Source organism: Anolis sagrei, chromosome 1 (genome assembly GCF_037176765.1).
Source record: "Anolis sagrei isolate rAnoSag1 chromosome 1, rAnoSag1.mat, whole genome shotgun sequence".
Taxonomy (NCBI): domain Eukaryota; kingdom Metazoa; phylum Chordata; class Lepidosauria; order Squamata; family Dactyloidae; genus Anolis; species Anolis sagrei.
The window spans coordinates 179,086,248-179,101,809 of NC_090021.1; the positions used below are offsets into that span (position 1 = coordinate 179,086,248).

Sequence of the window (15,562 nt, forward strand, 5' to 3'; positions counted from 1 at the left end):
TAGCAGGATGTTCTGCAAAACCAATGTTTTGGCAGTTTCATAAACTTTTCCCGTGTTTTTATGATAGAACCAATTAGGAAATGATGTTTATAATCCAGGAACAAAAATCATGTTACATGTAACCCAGATTATCAAGGCAGATGATCCACAATATCTGTTTTGAACTGGGCTATCTGAGGTCCCTTCTACACAGCCCTATATCTCAGAATATCAAGGCAAAAATCTCACATTATGTGAGGGTGGATTCAGATAACCCAGTTCAAAGCAGATATTGTGGGATTTTCTGCCTTGATATTCTGCATGGAAGTGCCCTGAGTCCACATGGCCACATATTCCAGCTCAAAGCAGATATTGTGTGATTTTCTGACTTGATATTCTGTGTGAAAGGGCCCTGAGTCCACATGGCCACATATTCCAGTTCAAAGCAGATATTGTGGGATTTTCTGCCTTGATATTCTGTGTGGAAGGGCCCTGAGTCCACATGGCCACATGTTGTTGTTCATTCGTTCAGTCGTCTCCGGCTCTTTGTGACTTCACGGACCAGTCTACGCCAGAGCTCCCTGTCGGCCGTCACCACCCCCAGCTCCTTCAAGGTCAGTCCAGTCACTTCAAGGATGCCATCCATCCATCTTGTCCTTGGTCAGCCCCTCTTCCTTTTACCTTCCACTTTCCCCAGCACAATTGTCTTCTCTAAGCTTTACTGTCTCCTCATGATGTGGCCACATATTCCAGTTCAAAGCAGATAATGTGGGATTTTATTCAGCTGAGTGGAAGGGTCCCCAGAATATCAAGGCAGAAAATCCCACAATATCTGCTTTGAGCTGGGTATCCCAGTCCACACTGCCATATATTCCTGTTCAAAGCAGATAATGTGGGATTTTATTCAGCTGAGCGGAAGGGGCCATGATATATTCAATATCCCCTCGTCTACCTCAGAAGTCAGACTTGTAGATGTCTCTGTTTACCTTCAGAACAAAGCCCGCGAAACTCATTGGCTGAGGCCTCAGCGCGAATGTTACTGGCGCATGCGCAGATCGCTGCACAGCCTAGTTCTCTCCCCTCTCCGCTCAGCCGGACTGTTCTAAGTGAGGGACCGTTGGTCCGCCGCAAAATGTGTCCCCCCTTCCCCGCCTAGCTCCAGTCCCTCAGCAAAGGAGTCTCGGGCCTTTTTGGTGTTTGTTTTCTGTCCCAAAATGTCGGGGTTCAGCCCCGAGCTCATTGACTACCTGGAAGGGAAGATTTCCTTTGAGGAGTTCGAGCGGCGCCGGGAAGAGCGAAAGGGCCGCGAAAGGAAGGTGAGGAGAGGCCTTCCCCTTGAATCTAGGCCTTGATCCCTTTAGGCCTTCACACTCTCCCAACACTTCTCGCATTTTGGCTTCGTAATGACCCAAACAATGCTATGATTGAGGAGAAACGGCATACTAGTATTATAGCAGTAAACCCTTGGGGTCCCCTTTCGTAGAGAATAGGAGCATCTACACTAGAATGGGCACACCAAATCCCCTTCTCTCAAGGACCAAGTAGCAACAGTAAGAACTGACCATAGAATAACAGACTGGTTCAAGATTGGGAAAGGCATATGGCAGGGTTGTATCCTCTCACCCAACCTATTCAACTTGATCATGCGATGTACGGGGCTTGACGGATGCAAGGCTGGGGTAAAAATTGCTGGAAAAAACATTAACAACCTTAGATATGCAGATGATACCACTTAGATGGCCGAAAGCTGAGGAGCCTTCTAATCAAGGTGAAAGAAGAAAGCGCAAAAGCTGGGTTGCAGCTAAACATAAAAAAAACCCACCAAGATTATGGCAAAAAGAATCACTGACAACTGGAAAATAGAGGGGGGAAACATGGAGGCCGTGACAGACTTTGTATTTCTAGATGCAAAGATTACTGTAGATGCAAACTGCAGCCAGGAAATCAGGAGACACTTACTTCTTGGGAGGAGAGCAATGTCCAGTCTCGATAAAATAGTAAAGAGTAGAGACATCAGACTGGCAACAAAGATCCGCATAGTAAAAGCAATGTTATTCCCCATAGTCACCTACGGATGTGAGAGCTGGCTGATAGGGATGGCTGAGCAAAGGAAGATAGATGCTTTTGAACTGTGGTGTTGGAGGAAAGTGCTGAGAGTGCCTTGGACAGCGAGAAGATCCAACCAGTCCATACTTCATCATCTCATCTTTAATTACTTATTAATCGCCCACCATCCGAGATGCTCCAGGCAATTTGCATTGCAGAAATTATACAGGATAAAACACATACATACAAATATTAAAATTAACATGGGTCAAATGCTCTAGTAAAAAGCCAGGTCTTAAGTGCTAGGATAAAATGCCCTAAGTCGCACATGGCGACTTATTTCAGGAAATAACGCCCGACTGCTCATTGGAGGGAAGGATATTAGAGACCAAGATGAAGTACTTTGGCCACATCATGAGAAGGAAGGAAAACTTAGAGAAAACAATGATGCTGGGGAAATAGAAGGGAAAAGGAAGAGGGGCCAACCAAGGGCAAGATGAATGGATGACATCCTTGAAGTGACTGGCTTGACTCTGAAGGAGCTGGGGGTGGTGGCGGGCGACAGGGGGCTCTGGTGTGGGCTGGTCCATGAGGTCACGAAGAGTCGGAAGTGACTGAACAAATAAACAACAACAACACACTAGAATGGATTGGAGGTTTGAATCCGAGGAGAGCGCAGATGAACTCCCTCTGTCAGCTCCAGCTCCCCATGCAGGAACATGAGAGAAGCCTCCCACAAGGATGATAAAACATCAAAACATCTGGCCATCCCCTGGGTAACGTCCTTGCAGACAGCCAATTTTCTCACACCAGAAGCGACTTTTTTCAAGTCTCTCCTGACCAAAAAAACCATTAAAAAACTAGAATTGATGCAGTTTGGCCACTCTTCAGCTGCCACGGCTCAATGTTATAGCTATAGGATCATGTGCAATTTTACGAGGTCTTTACCTTGCTCTGTTATTTGAGTTTAAGAAATGTTCTTTTAAAATTGTTAACATTCTTTAATGTTGATGCTGTACTCACTAAGGAGCTTGGATGTTTGCAGACTGCTGAAGTAGTGGTCCAATCACAATTTTAGGACAGAAAAAGCAGCTTCTAGTAGAAACAGTTGAAGAGTGACAAAAGCCCTTACTTCTTTCTTCCAGTTTGTCCCTCAGGTGGCATTTCTTCATGTTAACAATTTGCCAATAACAGGTTGGCTTTTGCTATCTCTCAGTGAAGAGAGTTTCATAGGAAGGATATGATACAAAGTGAACATGTCCGGAAGAATATGATAAAAAGGACAAATAGTCTGAAATGACGTAGGATTGTGTTTTTTTGTCGGGTTGCCAGCTTGAAAATTGGAGACACTTCCTGTATCCTTAGTGGTTGTGTAGAAGAGGAAATTTCAGCAGATGCTGCTTATCATGGGACCAGGTAACAGCAAACGCCAGTTGAAATTCCCTCTTCTATACAACCATTAAAGGGACAGGAGTCCTCTCTAGTTTTTGCTCTGACAGCCCTAGTTACTTGAAGAGTTGCTGCAACCCATAGCTGGTGGTTCACACTTTGAAGTCACATGATAAAACACTGATTCTGTGCCTGCTGTTGAGGGCAGGTTGAGAAATGCTAATGAAAAGCTTCTTTGGCAAAAGCTTCACAGTTATGGAATACAGTGATACCTTGAGTCAAGAGTTTAATTTGTTCTGTGGGCAGGCTCTTAACTCAAAATGCTTTTATCTCAAAGTGAATTTCCATTGAAATACTATTAAGCTGTTTCATTCCCCCAAACCTCTCCCTCCCATTTTGTTACATGTTTTTAAATAAGAAAAGGTACTCTATAAATAGTAAATAATGTATAAATGCACATTCATATCAAACAATAAAAAATCAAATTTAAAATGGTAGAAGCACAAAGTTGTGGCAAGGAATCACAAATCAAAGAGGCAGAAGCATCATTTTCTTCATGCTGTACTCATTTCAGCCTCCCTTCCATGCTGGCTTTCTTTCCCTCTCTCTCTTTGTGAAGCTAAACATACAAAGAATAAAAACCACACAAAATCAACTAACCCAAGGTTCCTCAAAATGGATAAGAACAAATCAGACAGCAGTCTCCCAAAGCAGACAAGAGCATGAGGCACAGAGGCGTTTCCCTTGAACCCCTATATTCTGGCACTAGAACTTCCTCTGGTGTTAGTTCTTAACTCAAAATGCTGCTCTTATGTCAAAGTGAAACTGGGGGGCCAAGCGATGGCTTGTAACTCAAAACACTCTTACATTGGGATGCCTTTAAGTCAAGGTTACACTGTATGTCAACGTCCCTGTCAAGTTGGAAAGGATAAATGGAGAGAAGGGAACCACCATTGCTACTAACCTCTCACTCTCAGGAGGGGAAAGCACAGTTTTCCAAAGTTATTATTAATTCTGCATCAACCAAGCAAGGCAACTACAATCAGCCCTCCACATTTTCTGGGGATAGGGGCACATAACTCCTGTGAAGGAGAAAAACTACAAAGAAACAATAGGGTTTTTTTCCCCCCCAAAAATAACACTCCTCTCAGAATCTCTTTGTCTTACAGCATGATTGATCAGTTTCCAGAAGACATTGCCTATGGAGCCACACTAGAAGACCTAGACATTCCTAAAGAAAATATTTTAATCAAATCTGCAAAGATCAAACCCCCAAATGTGGAGGGTCAGCTGTATATACTCAAAGACTGGCAACACTCAACAGGATTTCTTGTTGAATATTTTACTAGTGGGATGAGTCTGGTCCTATAACTAAGGCTTTGTAAAATTCACTTGTTTTCTTTGGCCCTTTTCAGAGATAGCCTCTGAATTGAAATATATATATTTTTTGCTCCTTAAGACTTGAATATTGCATTTTATCAAGCTGTATGCTTTTAGCTTGAGCTGGCTGCATTATTTTATTAATGTTGTTTTGTTGTGTTTAGATTAAATTTTGCCTTGTCAGAATCATTTCCTTTAAGATGATATACAAACATTTTACTTGAATTTAATCAGTTGAAGTGGAAACGGTATCAAGAAAAGGTTAGACATTGTGAGGAGCAGTATCGGTCTTCCTATAATATAGTTTCTTGAATATAGCAGTATAAAGATCAATTTTCATAGTTTAACAGAACAGCTTTTTCAGGGTTAGCAGTTGAAATCTTAGATCTGGGTTGGATGAAGAGCATCTCTAGAAATATTATTGGACTGCAAGTTCAATCACTATATAACAAAATTTGAAAAAAATCTGTTCCTGGTTTGAAAGTGCTATTTCCTGTTTAATTGTGCAGCACTATTGAAATAAAATAAAAAGGATAACACTATGTAACACATGTTTTTAAAAAATCTGTTCGTGGTTTGAAAGTGTTATTTCCTATTTAATTGTGTGGTACTTACCTTGAAAGTAGGTATTATATTCCAGAAACTTCATTTTGTGGCTTCCACAAACTATGCTGACTCGGTTGAGACTTGATGGGATCTTCATGGAAAAACTATAGCAAAATGTGTTGCAGGATGTCCTGCAAAAGAAAAAGTTTTTGCAGTTTAATAAACATTTTTTCCATGTTTTTCTGATACAGCCAATTAGGAAATAAGATTTATAATCCAGGAACAAATTTCGTGTTACATAGTGTAATATCTCACTATTGACTATGGAGAAAAGGTTGATGGGAGTTGCAATCCAAGAACATCTTGGAAAGGCCCCAATTTGTCCAACCCTCTGTAATATAAGCAATGTTGAACGGAATTTTTTAAAAGAATTTGTAGTTAAATTGTGAAGTTTGGGACCTAAGCTTAATTTACCTGAGAGTCAGCTGCAGAGTTTTGTAAGAAAAATGTTTTTTGACTTAATTCCAGATGAACAGTTCATTCTGTATAATGAATCTTTTCTTTATTACAGGATAAGGAAAGTGGAGTTGCTGAGGAGAAGGCTGAGGACCTCGATGCACCTTCTACATCTGGACAAGGAACATCTACTGGCCTTCAGGCTCATGCTGAAGCAGATGGTAGGGTATTTCACTGTTTCAGTCCCAACAAAGGAACATGTTATGCCAATTCCTAAAACAATTTTGTAAAGTGACATTTTAGATCATGTAGTTCCAACAATGAAGTCAGCAAACATATATTGGATGATCCCAGGAGCTGTCTCTTACTTATTCCAGGTCTTAAACAAATGACTTTTTGTACTATAACTTCTTCCCACCCCTCAAACAGCAGGACTAGTGAATATAATGACTGGGATATTCTGGGAGATAATAGTCTCAAAAAGTAATGTTTCCAATTTCTGGTTCACTTGTTTGGTTACAAGGACTGGTTACAGAGCTAGGCTATGGCTTTGATTGATTTGACCCTGCCTTACTATTGTTACCCTTTCTGGGTTCTGCTGTAAAAGAACTCAGAACTGAGAATATGTGAATTATATGAGTTTATAATGAAGTTAATGAGAGTTAAAATCCAGAAGTCAGAAACATAGTTTGCTTTACCCTAGGGTACTTTTTGACTACTATAGGAAAGTTCTTGAGCAGCTCCTGTGAAAACTAAAATCAAAGCATGATTACACTATGTAACAAAATTTGAAAAAAAATTGTTCCTGGTTTGAAAATGACATTTTCTGCTTAATTGTATGGTAGTTCTTTAAAAAGTCGTTGTTCTACTTCAGAAACATTGTTTTTGTGGCTGGTGCGAACTATGTTGAATTGGTTGAGATTCTTTGAGATATTCATTGAAAACCTATAGCAAAATGTGCTGTAGGATGTCCCACAAAAGCAAAGTTTTTGCAATTTAATAATTTTTTTTCATGTTTTTTTGATAGAACCAATTTGGAAATGACGTTTATAACTCAGGAACAAAAATAGTGTTATAGGCTTTGCTTTCATCATCAAGGTCCTGAGGTGTGACTGAAAGGAGTAGGAAGTGATCCTAAATACAACTATTTGGATGATGAGCAGAGAATCTGTGGCTCTCTGTATATTGTTGAACTGGAGCTCCCATCGACCTTCACTACTGTTTATGCTAATGATTGCTGATTAGAGTTGCAGCCCTATCAACTTTAGTGGGATGGGCGCACATTCTGTGCCACATTTTAGACAGAAATAAATGTTCTTGATTTTAGAGACCTGTGTTAATTTTGTTAATGTGCTCTATCCTATCTCATCCTGTTAATGTGATGTATGTTCACCAAGAATTACACCCTAATTATCTCAATTTATCATGTATGTATAGAATCCATAGTTGTCAAGTGCGTATGAGCCCAGCCTCAGAACTTTGGATCCAAAACAGTGCAGCAAATTCTTACTTTTTTCCCCTAGCTTCTTCCAATGAAGTCTTTTTGTCATTTCAGAAACTGCCATTTCCTCCATTTCTTCTAGCACTGATTAATTCAAAATTAATTTGTACTTTTTTTCTCTTCAAGCAGAAGAAACATCAGAAGGGGTCAGTAAATCTGTCCATCGTGTCTTTGCTTCCATGATGGGAGAGAATGATGAGGAGGAAGAGGAGGAGGAGGAGGAAGAAGAGGAAGAGGAGGAGGAGAATGCTGCACAGCCTACAGCTGGGGATGTCTTTGCCCTGGAGATGGTGCTTAATAGAGAGACAAAGAAAATGATGAAGGTATGTATTTCCAGATTCAAGGGCTTCCTTGGGCTTTGCTTGTTGCTGAGATACAATGAAGAGGTGTGTTCTTGGAGCAGGGCATTGAGAACAACCTCCAGGCCTGCAAAAAACCTCTTCGCGTGGAAGGAGGCCTCTAACAGACCTGTTGTGGATAATGATTTCATCCTGGAGTACTCATCTCTAGGCTCAGTTCCTCTGCACTAAGATGGTTGGGTGAAATGGTTGGGTGATGGAGACTACCATGAGCCACTAATCCTTTCTCAATTCATTGCTTCTGGAGAGGAAGAACATTGTCCATCCTACATCTCTACAGGGTGCAAAATGTCTGAGGTTGCACTGGGATGCTCTTTCAACATAAATTACACTATATAACAAAATTTGAAAAGAATTATGTTCCTAGTTCGAAAGTGTTATTTCCTGTTTAATTTTGCGATACATACTTTGAAAGTAGTTGTTATACTCCAGAAACTTCATGTTATACTCCAGAAACATATGACTGTCACAAACTATGTTGAATTGGTTGAGACTCGATGAGGTCGTCATTGAAAAACTGTAACGGGAAGTCCCACAAAAACAAAGTTTTGGCAGTTTAATAAACTTTTCCCATGTTTTTATGATAGAATCAATTAGGAAATTACATTTTTAACCCAGGAACAAAAATCTTGTTACATAGTGTAATGAATGAAGTTGCTTTTGGGTTTGAACAATGACATGTGTATGTGCGATTGGAATCTTAATTGATGCAGTTACATTTCAATGGCTCATGGCAGGTTTAGGAGGTCTACTGAAACCTCTTTCTCTGCTTTAAAAGACAATTTATTGCATCAAATGTGTTTTTCTCTGTTTTTTAGGAAAAACGTCCACGCAGTAAATTGCCACGTGCCTTGAGGGGTCTCATGGGTGAAGCTAACATTCGGTTTGCTCGTGGAGAACATGAGGAAGCCATTCTGATGTGCATGGAAATCATAAGGCAAGGTAACTACTGTGTGCACATGTGAGGTCTCCAAGGCTCCTCTGTTGCCTATAGGGAACATCTGCCAAAGCCTTCCTATTTTCCTAATACTTAATCGGGGACCTCTTCCCAAATATTCCAGGGTTTGCCTTAGAAGTAACATGGCTGCAATATCTGATCACAGCAAGACTTATTTAACTATTTTAAATCTTTTTCTCATCAGGGTTTTGGCCTCATTGTAAGCAAGTTTGGGAACCATTTTAGGTGAAAAGGTGTGTGTAAAATTAGTGTGTGAAATTAATTAAATAATAAGTAACCCTGGTGTCCCCATGTGTTTTGGACTACAGCTTCCATTACTGCTAGTGGTTTGACATAATGGGAACCATGGTACAAAATAACTATTGCCCTATTTGATACCGGTCCATGTTATGTAAAGGACCATATATAATAATAATAATAATAATAATAATAATAATAATACTTTATTTCTAGACTGCCCTCTCTCCTCAAGGGGACACAGGGCCATTTACACATGAAAAGGCAAACATTCAATGCCCAAACAAGTGCAAATACATCAAAGCAATATGACATAATACAAAATAATAACAATAGTGAACTAATTGCATGAAAAAAGGATACAAATAAACACATAAAACAAAGTACAGTGAAACATAATCAACATTAAAATGTTGTATTTTGAAGAAAGCCAGCAGTTGGGAATGCACGCAGAACCAGACTGGTAGTCCATGAAGATCTTTAAATCATGATAAAATGTGGAGATCTTTTTTCTTAGATATGCTAAGGCAGTGCTGTTGACTGTCACTCTGTGGAAAGTTTTCAGGAAACAAGAAAGAGTTGAAGGAAAGGGATATAAATATGGCGATAGTCCTTGGAATATCAGTGAGGAAAAAATGCAGGTCCCCCACATAAGGTAGCTTGAGAGGCACTGCAGTGAGATATAACACCATTGGTTCAAATCCTAACAAATGCTTGCTTTTGTTTCCTGTAGCTCCTCTGGCTTATGAGCCATTTTCAACCCTTGCCATGATTTACGAAGACCAAGGAGACATGGAGAAGTCTTTGCAGTTTGAGCTGATTGCTGCTCACTTAAACCCCAGTGACACTGAAGAGTGGGTGAGGCTGGCTGAAATGTCGCTTGAGCAAGACAATGTTAAACAGGCAATCTTCTGCTATGCAAAAGGTGCAGTAGATGGCTTTTAGCTAGTACAATTTTAACAGCATTTCCTTCTTTCCTCTCTATTGATTGATTTGTGCCATGTTCCACTTTGTGAGTTTTATTATTGTCATAATTTTTATTTTAGCTGTGTCATAGAGAATGATACAACGTCTTAATAAATCGAAATATCTAAACCCTGTTGCCTATACAAATAAACTCCCCTGAGCTATGGGTATCACAGCTAATAAACCAGAAACCTCTAAGTATGTTTGCTAACTCTAGTGCAGTGGTTCTCAACCTGTGGGTCCCCGGGTGTTTTGGCCTACAGCTCCCAGAAATCCTGGCCAGTTTACCAGCTGTTAGGATTTCTGGGAGTTGAAGGCCAAAACATCTGGGGACCCACATGTGGAGAACAACTAGTCTAGGAGAAACTGGGATCTAAAACAAGATCTTGGTAACTAGTTTCTCAGTTCAGATAAAAGGAAGCTGTGGTTGATTTCATACCCTCTGGATCATCAAAGGAGCAGCACGTGTGAACACAAGGCTTGTTGGCACCTCAGCTTTTGATTGCACTGCATAAGTGGTATCTCCTCCTTTTATTAAGATGAGATACAGTTGTCAAGAAGTGACCATTGTATGTTATGTATTTACTCGAGTCTAATGCACCATAGAACGTAATGCACAACTCACTTTTCAAAACCCTGAAATCAAAAAAAAGTATTTGCTGGCAAATTAATGCACAGTGTCAAAAAGTGCACTCTTTGTAATTTGGCCAAAAAAGGTGCAGATTATGGTGGCTGCCTTCTTAGAAATCCTTCTTTTAAAACAAAAGTGTTAGAACACCAAAGCTTTCAGCAATTGCAAAGAAAACCATGGGTTGCACCTATGCTGTAGAATGAATTCACTTTAACTGCCTTGGTTCAATGCTATGGGCTCATGGGGTCTGTAGTTTGGGATTAGAGGGGCTGCCAAAGAATGCTGATGCCTCACCAAACTACAAATCTCAGGATTGCATAGCATTGAGCCATGGCCATTAGATTAGAGATGACTTCCCTCAAATAGGAACTCCAGGTGCTCCTGAAGCAGCTTCCTCTTTTGCTTTGGCTAAGATTATCATATTACGCAACTCTAATGCGCACCCTAATTTTTGGAAGGTAATTCAGCTTTAAAAAGGTGAGCATTAGATTTGAGTAAATATGCTAGTTTAAAGGTAGACTTGTTAAACTAATAAGCAACTTACACTCAGAGTTTTCTGGTCACTGTATAATATATGGCCTGTTAATGTTGATTCATGTTACTGGATTTATGAAGTATGTGGGGAAAATGTGCAGAAATAGGGAGTAACCTTGAGTGAATAATGCACTGGAACATGAGGGTTGCCTAATAGGAAAAGAGCACTCTGTTTCTCTCATCTCCAGCAATTTGTCTCTTTTTTGCAAAAATGAAATAGTTCTGCTGTGTTGACATTACAAATAACACCTATTATAACATTATCAGGTATTATCATTCCCTTTTTGTTTTTTTAGCTCTGAAATACGATCCCACAAATGTACGCTACTTGTGGGAAAGATCGAGTCTCTATGAACAGTTGGGGGAGCATAAACTGGCGATGGATGGCTACAGGCGCATTTTAAATCTTTTGACCCCTCAGGATGGAGATCGCTTTATGCATTTGGCCAGAGACATGGCAAAGTAAGCACTTGATCTAACGCTTCAATTCAAATGTATCATAGCATCCCTCATGCCATCCCAAAATGTGTGTTTCTTGCCACCAGTAAAACATCTTATATGAATGTGAGGGATTCAATTGATATTTATCATGTCAGAAGCGAGTTGAGGGTACAGTTAAAATGCATTTAAAAACATAAACAATGGACAGAAGAGAAGAAGGGAAATTAGTTTATCTCTGATTGGTAGTTAGGTCACTGGGAAAGTTGCAGGTCCAGTGAGAGTCTCCCATGGTTTGTATTCACTTTATTGGCCAGAGGTTCCCCATCCTCTTTCACTGAGGCTGGATCTACACTGCCCTATATCCCAGGATCCGATCCCAGATTATCTGGCAGTGTATACTCATATAATCCAGTTCAAAGCAGATCACCTGGGATCAGATCCGGGCATATGGGACAGTGTAGATCCAGCCTGAGACACAAATGAGTCTATCATAACACTGGACTTCCATGCTTTCCCCCTCCCCTCTCTTTCACCATTGTTTATTAATCTTTTTTCAAACCAGATTCCCCACTTTTTGAGGTTTTAGATGCTGGACTAAAAGCCCCTGATGTCTCTCCTCAGCTATATAAGCCTGGGGTCCCTTCAGGTCCTCCTGGGCCATGATAAGGTGTAATGTTCACATAAAAGCAATAAATTATAATGCAAATACAGAGATACATCTGTCTTTCACGTTCAGTCACACATAAGTGATAGGATTCTCAAATATTTATCATGATAGATGTCCTTTGTTGCAGGACATTTTGTGTTCTCCAGAGAGCATTAATTTCCTTTACAGTCCAATGAGTTGTTTATCTGTATTTACTAATGCTCCCTTTACTGCTGTTTTTTGCAGGAGTTATTATGAAGCCAATGACATCACTGCTGCTATTGAGATAATGGAGGAAGCCTTTAGTAAACATCAGAATCTCGTATCCATGGAAGATGTTAATATAGCCGCTGAACTGTATATTTCTAACAAACAGTATGATAAAGCATTGGCAGTAAGCAGATTAATTTTCTATAATGGCTTGCCATTTTAAACACATTAGGAGAGCCTGAATATATGCAGGTATATCCCTTATCCAAAATAATCTGGAGCAATACATTTAGGAAAGTTGCTCAGTATGGCCACATAAAACCTTGAAATCACACCTGATTGCTAACCATTACAAACTGGATGTGTCTGTATTGCTCAGTTATGGGTCTCTAGTGAACAAGTCTGTCTCCATCACAGAACTATGTCACTCCTAAATTTCTGTTTCAGGGAGGAAACTAAGGCTGGATCTACACTGCCACATAATCCAGTTTCAGAATGCAGATTAATCGTATTGAACTGGATTATATGGCAGGGTAAAAGGTAAAGGTAAAGGTCTCACCTTGACATCAAGTCTAGTCGATTCCAACTCTGGGGGTTAGTGTTCATCTCCATTTCTAATCCAAAGAGCCGGCATTGTCTGTAGACGCCTTCGAAGTCATGTGGCCATCATGACTGCATGGAGTGTCCTTACCTTCCTCCAGAAGCTGTACCTATTGATCTACTCACATTTGCATGTTTTCAAATTGCTAGGTTGAAAGAAGCTGGGCTAACAGTGGGAGCTCACCCTGTTCCCCAGATTCGAACCACTAACCTTTTGGCCAGCAAATTCAGCAGCTCAGTGGTTTAACCTGCTGTGCTAGCAGGGGGCTAATATGGCAGGGTAGACTCATATAATCCAGTTCATTGCAGTCATTATATGGCTGTGTAGATGCAGCCTAAGCGGGATTTCAAAGTCCCAATATTCACCTTGAATTTTTCTTGATATATGGCACTTTCACATAACAGTTTTCCACTTATACTCTGAGTTGGTACAATCCTCTAAAGCACTGGTTCACAATCTGTGGGCTCCCAGATGTTTTGGCCTTCAACTCCCAGAAATCTTAACAGCTGGTAAACTAGCTGGGATTTCTGGGAGTTGTAGGCCAAAACACCTGAGGACCCACAAGTTGAGAACCACTGCTCTAATGGAACATTACCATTTTCTCCCTTGAACAGATGAATTTCTTCTTCGTTTTACTTCCAAGTTGTTTTTTCTCAGATCTCCTTTTACACTGGACTCATTTCATTTTCTTATGTCAAGAACTGCTTCTATTTTTAGGTTATTACAGATTTTTCAGGGATTGTATTGGAGAAGAAAGGGTCAGAAAGAAATTCTCCAGCAGAAGAAGATGAAGGTACTTGGAGTTTTAGGTTTTGTTGCATTCAGCTTTCTCTATCCGTAGTGCATGATCTTCTGAAGCATTTTCAGTCTTTTGCTTCTGCTTAAGAATAGATAAATTCCCTATATAGTATTGTGCCTGTTACCGTTGGCCTTTTTAAAAAAAAGAGTTGCTACTGGCTTGGGCAGCAACTCCCTCCTCCTTTGCCTCTTCCTCCTCCTCTTCCTCGGAGGCCCAGGCCGGATGAGAAGAGCGAAGGAGAAGAGCACCCCTGAGTACTTGCAGCAGGAGGCGACAGCGCAGCAGCAGCAATTCCCTTCTCCGCCTCTTTCTCCGAGGAAGAGGAGGAGGAAGAAGCAGAGGAGGATGGAGTTGGTGCTGCTGCGCTGTTGCCATCTGCTGCAAGTGCTCAGGGCGCTCTTCTTCTCCTTCGCTCTTCTCATCCGGCCTGGGCTTCCCAAGGGGTCTCTAAGGAAGAGAAGGAAGAGGCAGAGGAGGAGGGAATTGCTGCTCCTTCTTCTTTGCTCTTCTTATCCGGCCTGGGCATCTGGCCTGGACAGCAACTCCTTCCTCCTCTGCCTCTACCTCCTCCTCTTCCTCAGAGGCCCCTTGGGAAACCCAGGCCGGTTGAAAAGAGTGAAGGAGAAGAAGAGCACCCCTGAGCACTTGCAGCAGCAACTCCCTCCTCTTCCTCCTCCTCCTCCTCCTTTGTGTGATTTTTATTCCTGGAATGTTTGGCTTCATGAAAAGAGAGAGGGAGGGAGGAAGGAAGGCTGGAATGAGTACAATATGAAGAAAATGATGCTTCTGCCTTTTCCCTTCATGTTTTGTGCTTCCTTTCCACGACTTTGTTTTCTTATTTAAAAGCACCCAACAAAATGGGGGTGGGATCAGGGGGCTGGAATAGATTGCATTTCAGTGGAAAAATTTGCGTCGAGATAAGAGTGATTTCAGTTAAGAGCTCGGTCACTGAACACTTAACTCAAGGAATCACTGTATTCAATGCCTGTGGAGCCTCTACCAAAGAAGCTTTTCCATAGTTTTCTCAATTTCATCCCTTTTGCACTTCCCCGGCCCCTGTTTTCTTGTTTTGGGATGCAGGATGGCTGTTGGTTCAAGAGGTTCAAACTATTTCTTCTCATGTGCCCATACACCTCCAATTGGTTATTTTTTTTAAACTGAAAGTGCTTATCCTATGTCATACCTTCCAAGGAGTGTTCTGAATGAATGTAGACATTACTGTGGCACATTACTTTTGATTTGGTTTCGAATCAGAAGACCAAATCTCATCAACTGAATGTATTATTTACTTTTCCTCTCTTTCATCTTCCCTGTCCATTGAAAGTGGAAAAGCAGGAGAGTCAAGAAGAAATGCCTGATCCCCAAGAGCCTGTGCCTGGAACCAGTTCTGAATGTGAGCAAGTTATTTTCTCAAAAGTTGTTTATACCAGTGGTCTGTACTTCTTGATAGGAAACAAATGAATAAATACATTGTGATAAACTCAAGTATGGCCCTATTTTAAGGCCATGCTCAAGGATGGGCAGCTGTTATAGTAAGGCAAAATACACGTTGGGTTGGCCATGAGCCCGATGGCCATGAGCTTTTTGATCTCTCAAAAAGAGATCAAAGAAGGGGTCAGGCTATCTCCCATACAAAGGAATTCCACATTAATCTGGGAGCAGCCACAGAAAAGGCCTCCTGCTTACTAGCTTGGTTTATATTAATACATAAATGAACTTTAGTTGTAGTCAGTATAGTATCGACTACAGACATTGAATTCAACTGACTATGGAACTGAGTGTCCTATTGACAATCGTGAATTTGGTTCATTACACTATGTATGAATGTTTTTAACCATTCTGTTCCTGGTTTGAAAGTGTTATTTCCTGTTTAATTGTGTGGT

At 40.7% G+C, this 15,562-nt stretch overlaps 1 protein-coding gene across 2 annotated transcripts in view; it reads left to right on the forward strand.

The window, feature by feature from the left end:
- The first annotated feature begins 1,051 nt into the window (after positions 1-1,051).
- The window catches only part of GTF3C3 (general transcription factor IIIC subunit 3), a 30,137-nt gene continuing 15,626 nt past the window's right edge, over positions 1,052-15,562 (forward strand). Inside the window, exons 1-9 of one of the 2 annotated variants that reach the window (XM_060780878.2) lie at positions 1,052-1,295; positions 5,912-6,017; positions 7,424-7,620; positions 8,475-8,598; positions 9,585-9,776; positions 11,279-11,444; positions 12,316-12,463; positions 13,598-13,673; positions 15,004-15,072. In XM_060780878.2, the coding sequence (XP_060636861.2) occupies positions 1,194-1,295; positions 5,912-6,017; positions 7,424-7,620; positions 8,475-8,598; positions 9,585-9,776; positions 11,279-11,444; positions 12,316-12,463; positions 13,598-13,673; positions 15,004-15,072 (1,180 nt within the window). In that variant the 5' untranslated portion in view covers positions 1,052-1,193. The remainder of the gene's footprint in view (positions 1,296-5,911; positions 6,018-7,423; positions 7,621-8,474; positions 8,599-9,584; positions 9,777-11,278; positions 11,445-12,315; positions 12,464-13,597; positions 13,674-15,003; positions 15,073-15,562) is intronic. The other variant, XM_067470742.1, reaches the window with a different exon arrangement.